We start from the raw sequence: 13,064 nt of genomic DNA on the forward strand, positions 1-13,064 counted from the left end.
TAATAATAGTGTAATTGTAGAAAGTGCTTCGCTGGCCACAATCAGATATGTACATCAAATATCCAGCATTTCAGGTAGAGTAATTACGAATTACACGCATGCACGCACACACTTTACACATAATTATAACACCATGAAATGACTAGTCAGACCTACAATATGGCTAAATGCTTGCCCAAGGGACGATGCCATGTTCCGCTCCACACTCAATCCACTCAATGCACATTACACACACGTCACAGCATGCTCCGACAGGTACACAAGGAATACATTTAGGTGCTGCATCTCTGATGGCTGGCAGCAAACAAAAAAATAATGAGAAAAAACGTATGCAATGAGCACCGACCATGAATAGACCACAAGACAACAGATGAGCTCTACGCTTTGGCATCAGTAACAACACGCTTGGCCATTGAAATAAGAGCGAACTTATGTCTTGCTGCTTCGAGTCTGCTCAAACGCCACATTCAATTCTCATGGAGAAAGCATAAAAAGAAGGACCCTGACACCGCACAGCACTGGTGAACGGTGATGATGGCACGTAAGTTGAAATGACACTAGAAAATCAAGAAAGGGAAGCCACATCACCAAGTACAAGGTAAAGCGAGAAACAGACAGAACGACATAGACGGAAGAAGAAAAAGAAATGAATAAATAACTATTGGATTGGAAAAAAAATTATAGCCATGGATGGGCATGGCAGCTGCCCTGGTTAGTGAAGTTGCGCAGAGGCCTAAGAAAATAAAGACACCAACAAATTTAATGTATAGAGTTGCATGGAGCAATGGAAAGCCGGCCGCCCAAGCACAGCAAGGGCGCGGGTGGTAAAGCACAGCAAGAGCGCGGGCAGTAAAGGCGGGCACGGTGTCACCATGTACCGCACTATGGGAGTTGATTTTCATGCATTCTGCGTGCAATAGAAGACATGTCAGGAATTCTGAACTCTGCTGGTCACTAGGAGTACAGAAAAGAATGAAGGGGGGGGGGGGGGAGAAAGGAAACCCTTCCAGATGAGATCAGGCCCAGTCTGGATAAGTGAAATAAAAGTGGACTCCCGGTTGGCAGTAAAAACTAAGAGCGCCGCAGAAAGGCAAATGTACACGGAGATGCGGCCGAAACAGTCTGGGACCTGGCTATTGCGAGTTCTTTTCCAAGCCCCAGCCCGAAGGTCACTTTGGGTCGTGGTGTTATATGTACAAAATAGTAACAGATGCATATGCAAGGAGATAGACTCGGCTGTACCATAGTATCGGGTATGCATAGTCTGCGATGACCAAGGGCCAGTGTACAGCACAGCGTACAGTCACAGCCATGCACGCACACGCGGCAAGGGGTAGGAATCAATGCTAAGTTACTTGCCAGAGGCGAGGATAGCAGAGTAGCACCGCAGCGCAGTCTCAACATCAAGTGTATCTGCACTGGGCACTGGGCAGGGCAGCATGACTGCAATGCTGCACATCGACGGGCCAGTGCATGCCGAACGCATGGCAACAACTTGGCCGATCAATGCTGCTAGCGAACCATACTGCATACGTACACTCTACTCGGCTTCCAGCAGCTGAAGCTTGTGACGTGCAAACTCAATCATCTCATTGAGCAGGCGCCGCTCAGACTTGCGGAACTTCATGATTGATATCGTTGGGAAAGAGCTGGACGGGTCGTCAATGATGAGATCATCCGCCTACAGCGCATACAGACAAAGCACAGTGTGTTGACGACGTGCGCATGTCCATCTTGTGCAACACATAAGAAATTCACCGCAGAGTACAATGATACATAGTCCATAAATCACACAATGGAGGTGCTCACTATGTGTGTAGTAGGTACCATATTCACCCCAATATAACAAACACACTCTCTCACAAGAAAAAAAGGCAAACAAGAACAGCACACAGCAGGTGTGGAACATACCTCATTAGAGCTGGGATACTGGCGAAGCAGAAGCTCACACCTGTAGAAACCACCAACACCAGGACCGAGCACACATGCCCACATGCCCACATGCCCACATGCATTGTTCAACAACATCATGACTGTGATGAACGAAACCAACTTACTTGCGGGTCATGTAGTGTTACGGAAGTACGCACACTACAAATGCAGAGCATTGCATTCAGATTGGTAGCAACTGGCAAGCAGCATACCGGCACCTAGATACCCAGCAGAGTATGGTATAATGAAGTGTATATTGTAAGCACATCGAGCATGAATGGACCAGTGCAAACAGGAAGTGAAAGGTCCACATGGGCCAGAGATAGGGAAAAGAAGAGCAGGAAAAGGAAGAGGAGGGAGAGGAGAGAAGAGTAATAATGAACAGATAGAAGGGCAGATATAAACAGGCAGAGAGTGACAGGCACAGCAAGACGCCCCAGAACACAATGCCGATACGGACACATGCTGCTTACCTGGTGTTCAGGAAAGCCCAAAGGCGTTTGTGAAGACTGAGTGACCAGGGTGATGTGCTGTCCATCAGCATCTGACGCAGGCGCAGCGGCTCTTTCTTGGCCTGCTCGGTTGCACAGCGATCCAACTCATCTTCAAATACACAGCACAGGCAATGCAAACAACAAACCATCAAACCTGCACTGCAAGCCATGATTTTAAAAAGGTCTAAATGCACTACCATATTTTCCGGAGTATAAGCCGTACTGGAGTACTCTTAATTCAGAAATTTTAGGTCCTCAAAATTTTCTGTATGAGAGCAAAAGGCCAGGTTCGGTGAACAGAAATTTTCGGTACAGAGAAGCAGTTCCCTATTGGATTATGTGTGTTAGTGTTTGTTCGGTTATTGAAATTTTAGGTATGAAACAGAGAACCAACAATAAAAGTACACCGAAAAATTGTGAACTAACAACGAATGAATACACTATCACGTCATCAATATCCACACAAGCAGCCAAAAGTATATCACATCAAACTGATCTCCAAATAGATACTTTCAAGTAGAAGAGCATTGTCTGGTCAGCATGCATACAGGTGATTATCTATGAGTATGGTAGGTTCAGTGTACGACTGACATAGCAAGGTGGACTGTGTGGTGCTCACCTTCGTTCATGCAGAACACACGTAGGAACAGAGTAGTTTCGACCGGGAGTGGCCTCGATGGCCGAGTCAGAGTGAACATTCCTGATCTATGATCAGAGACAGAAGACCAGCATGGGCATGTCAGTTTATCATTTCCACACAACATTGATGACTACGATTACAACAATGACGTCGACGACGGCACGACGACGACAATAACAACAACAACAACAACAACAACAACAACAACAACAACAACAACAACAACAACAACAACAACAACAACAACAACAACAACAACAACAGAAGAACAGAGCAAATCTGCCAATGCTTATCAGCAGTGAATCAACAGCAGTGAAGCATTCCCAAAAAATCCCCGGTTTGCTTGAGACTCAGTTAGACTGAGTTTTCAGCATCCGCAGGAACACCACCACCCTGCAAAGATCAAAGGCGCAGGTGCAGCTCTTAATTAAAGCGGTGGGAGGTGAGTAGATCAGCCCACCAGCAAAGTGGTCCGAAATCCCATTCGCTGCATCCATGTTTCCCAAACACTCATAACACTCCCAACATTCCCAAATGTGCAGGCAAATTATTCTGTACAATGCACAACCGGCAATTTGTACTAGCTGGGGATTTGACAACGATAATGCAAGTGTGCCAAAGGCATACTGAACAAAACTAACACCCCACAGTCACACAGCACAGTTACTGGGGGCATTTAGTGACTTACAAGTGAGCAGGGAGACCACAGCTCTCAAACACTTTAGAGCGCTTGGCTACCAGCTTGTCTGCTTTGCTGATGCCTGCAGATTACACAAGAAACAAGGAAGTGGAGAACACAGGTTTCCCCTACACAGCCAAAGCTTCTTGGCGCATGCGTTCGTGCGCGCGCACGCACACACACACACACACACACATGCACACACACACACACACACATGTATACACGCACCCACCCATACATACCCTCGCAACTTACCTAGTTTGAGCTTGAATCGATCATGGTCATTCTCGTCTGGCACAAAAGCTGAGTTGATGAGGAAATCTAGACTGCTACGGTCACCATAGTACATCATGAACTGCAGCAATACAAACACACAGACATGCACCGCCGGTGCATGTAATCATTGACCAGCAGAGATGCACATCTTACAGACAACCTCTTATTATACCATGGTACGGTGCGGCCTGTTTTCAGCCAATCTGCGCTTGTTAAGCCATGGCTATACAAGCCGGTATACACACATATTCCTTTTATCCTGGTGTTTGAGTTCACAGCTCACCTACCGTATTCATATGTGCAGTGCTGCTCTTACATATCTGGACAAAAGGACGCCGATTGGCTGAAACCAGCCTTGCGCACCGTACCATGGTATAAAGTGGACATAGGTTACCGTAGAAAAGCGATCTTTGCTCTACGGCGTGAGACACCCTTTCAATTTCGTAACGTATTGCACCGGTGACAGAGCTTGGGGTCAGTGCATACAGACCTGTACAACTTGCATAGGGGAGGTGGGCATTAACAGCGGACGTCACGGGATAAAACGCACTCAAGCACTAGCAAATACCAGCGGAGAAAAGCTCATGAAGTGTGTCGAGTCGACAATAAGTACCCCTTTCCATTAGCACCTGACCAGAGCAACCATATTGTCATCTCACCTGAGAGCCAGATTCGCATGGCCACATAGAGAAGCACTTCAGGCAGTCATTCTCATCATCAAAGTCCGTCGTGATCTGTTGATTACAACAAGCAAGAGAGAAATATTGAATAGTGAATCGAGAACAGCAAACAAACCAAACAAAGAGCACTCAGGATGAATGTCAGGCAAGTTTACAACCATTATCAATTCAGCACATGTACAGTCGAATGTCACTTATCCGACCACTTCGGGAATCAGTCATGTTGGATAACTGGATATGTTGGATAACTGATATCATTTTTTATGTGCATATATGGCTGGATTTCACTGATACACAATACCCAAATATATTCATGCATATTCATGAATTGCTCCATGTACACATACATGTTAGCATACTTGACCACATCTACTTCAAGTAAATGCATATTACACCGTATAATAATTATACCAAAAACATTTTACTGTTGAGAGTCATAAAATTACCACTCCCGGGCTTGTCGGATAACCGACGTGCTCGGATAACTGGCGACCGGATATGTGACATTCGACTGTACTACACGATCATCAGCTTGATCAAGGTACATAATTGTACATATACACTTAACAGTTACATGCTCACATACGATTTTTTTCTCTTCGCTGCATACATACTATTCTATCAAAATCTTCCACTCATTTCCCCAGCAGCTAAAGAATGCAGTACAGTCAGCTGAGTGAACAGCTCCGAGAGAACACAGTCAGCTGAGTGCACAGCTCCGAGAGAACACAGTCAGCTGAGTGAACAGCTCCGAGAGAACACAGTCAGCTGAGTGAACAGCTCAACAACACAGTACAGTCAGCTGAGTGAACAGCTCAACAACACAGTACAGTCAGCTGAGTACACAGTCGGCTAAGAAGTAAGAACGTACCGCACCGCCAGACCGATGGTTGACCAGGTCCCAGTAAGGCACCAGGGCAAGGCTGCGTTGTCGCTCGTCATTCTCCCCGACCAGAGGCACGCTGTTCTGTCGTGTCATCACGCTCGATACTGCCCACCTGTGTGGAGAGAAAAGAAACCATGTAGCCTAAGCATAAATTCAAGGGCACTGAAGTACGAAGAAAATTCACTGTTCGCGTGAGACTCGGCTGGAGGTTGAATTTTCCGCACCTGTAGGAACGCCACCACTCCCCTCCCCCCCCCCCCCCACAAGGATCAAGGCGCAGATGCAGCATGACGGATATGAAGAACATCTTCAATCTCCTTCCCCAGTGGAACAAATGAAAGCATGTGGTACACAACTTGTGACAGGGCAAGTTTGACCCAGGCAAAGTAAAGACATTGCCAAGCGTTATCAAACTTAGAAACTACCGAAAACACTTGTCGGAGGAAATGGGTCATGGCCAGTTTCAGTTTGAATGATATCAAAGCTGCAACTCGATGGGTACTGGCGGTGTTTGATTTGTCCAATCAGGATAATGATCGTATTGGTCGGATTAAACGGATTCCCAAGAAGAAATCGAACACCGCTTTAGATGATGGAGGCAACTGCGGCAATGCAATGGAGACCGTTTTCATGATCCTTGACAGCAACAATCGTAGTAAAAGGTAGTTTCAAAATGCTGTAAGTGTATCTGGTAGCAAAGTTGCTGTGCTATAGCAAGAATAAAGAACACCCCAACACAACACTGCAGCCACGTGCATGTCAATGTTTGCTGCAAGCAGCGGCAGCAGCAGCAGCAAGACATTCAGCTCACCTGTATTCGTCGTATGTGAATGTGTTGACGTTCAACGGGAGATTGGGATAGTTCTGAAGAATGACAGCCACCAAGCCAAATAAAAACTGACATCAACAACTGAGGAAACCCCTCAACATAACCAATAACTTCAAGAAAATTCCATTCCATGTAGCCAGAACACGAAGAATAGGGCACTGGCAAAAGGCTGGAAGATAGTAGCAATGCTTATGAGGGAACATGCACATATCACGATCAGTCACCACCACACCAAGGTCGTTGACGCTGCAAATTCTATTCAAAAGAAATGAAATCGTCAAATTTTCGCCCTTGGGGCTTCATCAGGGAGTAAAATGATATGAATTGGCTGCAGTGGAGCCTCCGTGTTCTAAAAAACATGTACTCAGTACATACCTTGATTAGTCTGAACAGATAGCTGTATTGCATGGCAATGTTGCGTACACAACTGACGGCGTCGCTGAAGCCGGATGTGCCTTGGAGCAGCTTCATCTCTTCGGGTGAGTAGTAGAGCGGTGTGTGGTAAGTCTCAGGAAGTGTATCTGATCACAGTTAGTCAAGGTTTGACACAGGATGAGCATTACATTTACGTGATGCACATTCAATGGGTCGCTACCGGCTTTTGCTAAGATGCAGGTTCCACATACATTCCAATGACACAGATGACATGCTGACTCTCAACTCCGCCAAGATTTCAAAATTCTACCAGCAGCAGCTCGTGACTAATGCACCCCATGGAATTATATTGTACGCCAACCAGGTGCATCAAGGAGTGCTGCAAATAGGAAGTATAGAGCAAAGAAAAATCTCAAGATGTGCTACATTCAACATCCATTAACAGACTATAACATCATGCAAACTTCAAAATGAAAATAATACTAATGTGCATCGTTCTGGAAAGCTGAAGACAAAAACTACTTCGCATACAAGTTGACAATATACGAACTACAGCTGGTTCTCCGCCATGCTCTATCGGACCCATTTTTGTCGTCCAATCAAATTGCCATTGAACAACCTACACAAAGAGTCACTGCCCCTACTCAGCAACATGGTCGCTATTGGTAAAGACTAAAGAGGATACGGATGTAATGTTTCCAGAAGGAGTCTCGCTTGTGCTTCTCATTGAGCAGATGCAGCGCCAGCACTACATTCGGCATTTCCTTGCAGAGTGCATCGCTCCGTATTAAGCGGCCTGGAGATCGGTAGGGAGTACAAACAAACAGCAAAAGAAAGAAATATGCCAGGTTCAGACTCATAAACTAGGGGGAGACGTCGTAACGATAACAGGACAGCTGCCAAAGACAAATACAACAGATTGCCACTGAAAACAACGTCCTTCGCAACTTACCAAGCGGGGTTTTTAATGCACTGTGCACCGACATCATAACCTTGGCTGGGATGGTCACCGCAACATCACCTGCCTGTGTACACAGCAAACACACGCAAAGGCAGGTTGTAGGTATGACTTCTCAAGCAGTATTGGGCTCCATTCACCATACTAATGTCAGATTCCGATGACCATAACGTTAGTTGCATTGGGACACAATGCAGACTCCCAGTGCATTAGTGGAAACGACTTCACCAATGTGCATCGGGTGAAAGGAAAAACACATCTGCATGCACATGTATACGAGTACATGTATTTCAAAGTAGAGCAAGCATCTGAACAAGTACACATGCAATACCGCAGAGTGGGTAACAAACCTCTAATGTCCGTGTGGCAATGAGACCTCTATCACCAACATCGACCTTGCTGATCTTCACCTACAAAAAACAAACATCATGAACGCACCAATAACAGTGAAACACACAACATGTAACGACACGCTTTCACCAGAATGTAAGGGCAAGCGTTCAGGCATGGTCAGTGTTGAGAAGCCAAATGCCATTGTCTCCCATCGTGAATGGGACAACCTGACACCAGCCATTACAAGCAATCAACACCCAGGCTGCTTATAACAACAGTCCAAGCTGATACATGTATGCTGGTAGACAGGGATGAGAAGCAGCCAGCACTGGCCCAACTGATAGAGCGTTGGTGGTTCTGGACTACATGCACTTTTGGTTGGTTTCAAGACTACACTCCACACATGCTAGAAGATTACTACACTCCACACATACTCGATGATTACTACACTCCACACAATCATACTCGACGAAAGTTGCGAGAAACCCTGGATACCCCACCACCACCGCCACCGCCACCGCCACCGCCACCACCACCACCACCACCACCACCACCACCACCACCACCACCACTCTGCTAACTTGCAGCTAAGCTGCCGGGCAACACAGTCTGACAGTGACGTAGGGAAACCTGAGAAGCAATGATTGAATCGGGAATCAGGAACCGTAAATACACGTCCATATATATACAACAGCATGTGACTGCCTAAGATGATATCGAGTGAACACACAATCATGGCAGAGAACACTGTAACACACGACATGAAAACAGGGAAATACTTCTTTGCCTTTGGCGCTAAGTTCTTACATCCTTGATATCGGCACCGTTTCGTTTCATCCATGCACCAAAGTCCTCGTGAAGCTTCTGCGTTTCTTCTTCACTGCGCACCGCTGACTCTGCCGCATGGCGATCATATAGAAAGTGTACAGCAGCAATGCTCCCAGTTTGGTAACACAATGATAAGAAAGCAAGTCCAGCGGGTCCCCGGATAGATAGGCGACCCTGCTGGCAACAAGAGATATGGCTGGCATGATGGTAAATAAGGGTTGATGTGATACGTCCAGACGTGTATGCACTATGACAGCACTACTGAGTAATGGTTTCACTCAAGTATCCTACGTTCCTAACCTTTCGACCTCATTGCCTGTGCTGTATTCAAGACTGCTTTGCTATAATAATTCTGGGACGCAAAAGTATTGCTAATGCTTCGTCATCAGTAAAGTCCAACCGCTTGCCAGAGAATGGCATTGTGAGGTACATACTAGTAGTGGACACCTGCCGTCAGCTGGATTACACAACTGCAGAGCATCAAGGGCTGCTTGACTCGGAGGTGCAGATATCATGCCGGTGGTCGGATTTCACAGCCCGGCAGTGTATAATAATACTTCTTCTCGCAGTAGTTTGTGTGCTTCCTTATGAACTGATGCCAACATCATCAAAGTTATACCGGTAGTGGCGGGCAGTGAAATACGGCATCGGTTTCGGGCACAGTGACCGGCACGCCACAGCCTACTGTGCAGGTGTCATAGATGCACACAAGCACGGTGCTGTACCTGGACACGATTCCATATTTCACAGGCCACCACACTATATTTGTAAGTACATTCAACAGGAGTACTGGTATTTGGCAAAGTTATTCTTTCAATACAATGACTGTACAGTATCATTACTACTCGAAGTATGTACTGGCTGGCAACACAGCTACAGTACACCAGTACCTACAACAGTAGGCATCAAACAGAACACAAGCAAAGATCATTTACACAAGTCATGTGCAACATCTGTGTACGTACGTGGGTATTTGCCAGCAACAAAACAAAATATCCAGCAAGTATTTCAGTAGCAACTTGAAATTCAACAGATTAGCAACACATTGCAGTGCCATCCATACCATGACTGGGTTTTTGAGCACGAAGAAGTTCTTCAATCAATGACGTTACCCGCAGGTACCCTTCCCATTGCTGCTGAGGACTGCTTGCTGGCACGCTGCAAGCTGAGGAACGAGCACAGGCACCAAATTCGTAGAAATATGAGTTTCTCAAAAAGCCAGTTTGGTTACAACTTTCTTATTCGACGAACCTTCACCAAGCTTTTCAGCGAGGCGATTCAGCTCCTGGCTAAGCTGGGCCTTTTCTTGAAGACGGGATCGCTTTCTACTCATTTTCAAACTTAGATAGGTCAATGAGTGAGATTGTATGATCTACAATTTAGAAAATTGCATGTTTCATTCTGCGATATCAGCAACAAAAAAAACTAGCAAAATCATCATGCACTGCACTGCATGCACTGTCGACATGTCGTATGCGTAGACTCGTACTAGTCGTAGTCAAGGTAGCAGTCCACATCATGATGTCACATACCCTCACCTCATGTTTCAAACAAAATGCCAAAACCAGGGAGTCGTCAAATACCGTATTTGACGACTCCCTGGCCAAAACCGAACAACAACTTTTAGTTTTACGAGCCTTTCTGAACGCTGTGTGTGAAATAGTGCACAATAGCTGCTATTTTCGTGGAGATCGGGTACAGGATCTAGGAGGGGACTCCGATCCACGAGATTTGTCTGTGATTGGGCATGGATACGCTGCAAAGCTCGTTCAAGACTAAATAGTCACACAGGAAAAACAGTTTTCTCTTTTCTTCTATCATTCCGGGCAGCCTGTTTTTCCCTTCATGATCCAGGACCAGGGAATCACCAGCCTGTAGTGCACTCACCTCACGCGATGCCCAGCGACCGATGAGCAGGTTATGTCTTCTACAACACGTGAGGACATTCACAATGCGATACATGACGCTGGTGGGATGCATGGGTCGTGGCGGATTTTCTCGGAGTCTGGCTGTTTCGTGCGCTCACGGACAAGAACGCGGCGGATTTGACAAGAAATGGAACCCCATCGTGCTAAAGTACATGCAGAATGCAAATGCCGTGGACTATCCAAGCTTTGCTGCCCTTGTTGCCACCGTCTGCCATGCATTCCATGAGTTCAGCTTAGCATACATAGCGGAGCTCCTGTGTGAGGCTTCAGAGAACAGTGTCGATTGCACACCAGTTATGAAGCTGCTCATTGACCGCCTGGCCGCGGAGAAGCACACATGCGCAGCCGCAGACTTGGCATCTGTGGCGAAGCTATGTGCGCTGCGCACCGGCATGCACCACACCGTGCAGCTGGCCGATTTGGTCTTTTACACGGTGCTGGAACGGAAGCGACACTCGCTGATTGAGCCGGCCGAGTTTGCCGCCATCTTCTGGTGCCTACGCGACCACATTCGACGATATCGCGCCAAACTCGTGCCAAGAGAACAGCACCTGAAGGACCCAATACTCTCAAAGCTCTCTTTGCCCGAGGCACTTCAAGTGATTGCAGTTTGCCATCATTCAGTCTTCGCGAGAACTGTCAAGGAGAAAGATGTTGAAGTTCGGCAGGCGTGGCATACCGGGGCCCTCGGTGCGCGGGAACGGAACACCGTTGTCTTGGCAATGCTGGCGTACGTAGAGGCGGCAGAAGAACACACAGCAGCCGTGCTGCGTGGAACATTACAGTACTGCGTGCACAACATGCAACTACCAGAGCTGGACATCAACATTGCGGTAGCAATTGTTACACGGGGACGTGTTCACCTTGTGACGTCTACCGCCAATGCTTTTACCAAGAGATTTGTGCAGCACTGTGTAGTCAACATTGGCCAGGTTGACGGTGATCTAGTGCGGCCATTACTCTCTATTTTGTGTTCTACGGGAGTGAGGGGTAACTTAAAAGAGCATCGAAGCAGTATCACTCGGCTGCTCGCACAGGCTGTGTCTGAAGTTAGGAGTTGCTCGTCCGGTTGGCTATCCGGCTTGTGCAATGCAGTGCTCGAGAACATGTTGTTTCACTCCTGGCTGGTGAGGAGCATAGTTGCCATTGCACTGCACAACATCAAGGACTGGACCGATCCAGCCGAGCCAGTCTGGGCCTCTCTGGCCAATCTTTTACTGTTTTCTTGCAACATGGACGAACAGCTAGTGGCTGCTGTATTATGCAATCTAACTATGTGCAAAGGTGCAAAGCTTGTCTCCGCTGGTGGTGTGATATATTGGCTATGGGCTGCATCTGCGTGTAGTATTGATATACCACCTGACCTGCTTGCTGTACTTGACGTCAATCCAATGCACCCTATGCTGCGCAAGGATCACACGCTCTATCTTCTCCAGGAGCTTCAGTGGATCCACCGGCGTCGCTGCATCTCGCTCAACAGCAGGCTTGACCAGAACCACCTAGGCATCTCGAAAATGCAGGCTGAGAAGATTGTAAGCGTGTTTGGACACCATGTCTACCCAGTCTGCTGCCAGTTGCTCAATAGTCGCCCAGTGTGGTGTTCGGCGTTCCTTCTCAACGCGCAGCGGCAAATGCAGGGGTGGAATGGCGTCAGCGTTCAGGCGGTGACACCTGACTGGTTGACCAAGAACAGTGCACACGCAGTGGCTGTCATCCTGGAACTTGGCACTCTCCCAACGTCATCACTACAGCAAGCTCACATTGACCTTCACGTGTGGAAAGCCACCGTTGAAGCGCGTGGCTGGCATGTTGTCACACTGAAAACCCATGACATGCTGCACATCAGTTCAGATGTGCAACTCCGTCACTTGATCGCCAAGGAGTCTAACATTAGATAGACGACTGAAGGCATGATGTTTGGGGTTTTACGGTGTCCTGTTTTGATCCCTTACTCTAGCTTCTCGAAGTGTAATGTGATCAAAATATCAATGGGTGTTCCGCTCAACAGTGATGCCTAACTTCTATGCTTCTAAACTATACTATATTTCTTGAGACATGAGAGAATTCGTCCCTGCTGGGGCCTGTTGATGATTTTATTTGAGGGGTGCTTTTATTTTTTATTTTCGAGTCGTTTTCTGATATCCAGACTCAATATCAGGTCTAAGCAATGGTTCACAATCAACATGACAAGCGATTGCAAGGAGTGCTTTACCAAGTCCGTCA

General features: G+C 46.9%; 1 protein-coding gene across 1 annotated transcript; it reads right to left on the minus strand.

The window, feature by feature from the left end:
* Positions 1-267: 267 nt before the first annotated feature.
* Positions 268-10,335, minus strand: LOC135815335 (actin-histidine N-methyltransferase-like). The gene is made up of 16 exons (XM_065328617.1): positions 10,165-10,335; positions 9,977-10,078; positions 8,893-8,981; positions 8,103-8,162; positions 7,747-7,819; positions 7,480-7,590; positions 6,795-6,940; positions 6,402-6,454; positions 5,576-5,702; positions 4,684-4,758; positions 4,004-4,103; positions 3,755-3,827; positions 3,046-3,131; positions 2,406-2,535; positions 1,912-1,951; positions 268-1,681 (listed from the first exon to the last, which is right to left on the minus strand). Exons 1-16 carry the CDS (start codon positions 10,244-10,246, stop codon positions 1,541-1,543), a joined length of 1,488 nt encoding a protein of 495 aa, XP_065184689.1. The 5' UTR covers positions 10,247-10,335; the 3' UTR covers positions 268-1,540.
* Between the last annotated feature and the right edge of the window lie 2,729 nt (positions 10,336-13,064).

This window comes from Sycon ciliatum, chromosome 4, assembly GCF_964019385.1.
Source record: "Sycon ciliatum chromosome 4, ocSycCili1.1, whole genome shotgun sequence".
Classification (NCBI taxonomy): Eukaryota; Metazoa; Porifera; class Calcarea; order Leucosolenida; family Sycettidae; genus Sycon; species Sycon ciliatum.

Coding starts and splice junctions, on each gene's coding strand:
- LOC135815335 (XM_065328617.1), bottom strand. CDS start 10,246: ATGAGTAGAAAGCGATCCCGTCTTCAAGAAAAGGCCCAGCTTAGCCAG. Junction 3,828..4,003: donor TCGATTCAAGCTCAAACTAG/GTAAGTTGCGAG, acceptor TGTAATCTGCAG/GCATCAGCAAAGCAGACAAG. Junction 1,682..1,911: donor AGTATCCCAGCTCTAATGAG/GTATGTTCCACA, acceptor TATGCGCTGTAG/GCGGATGATCTCATCATTGA.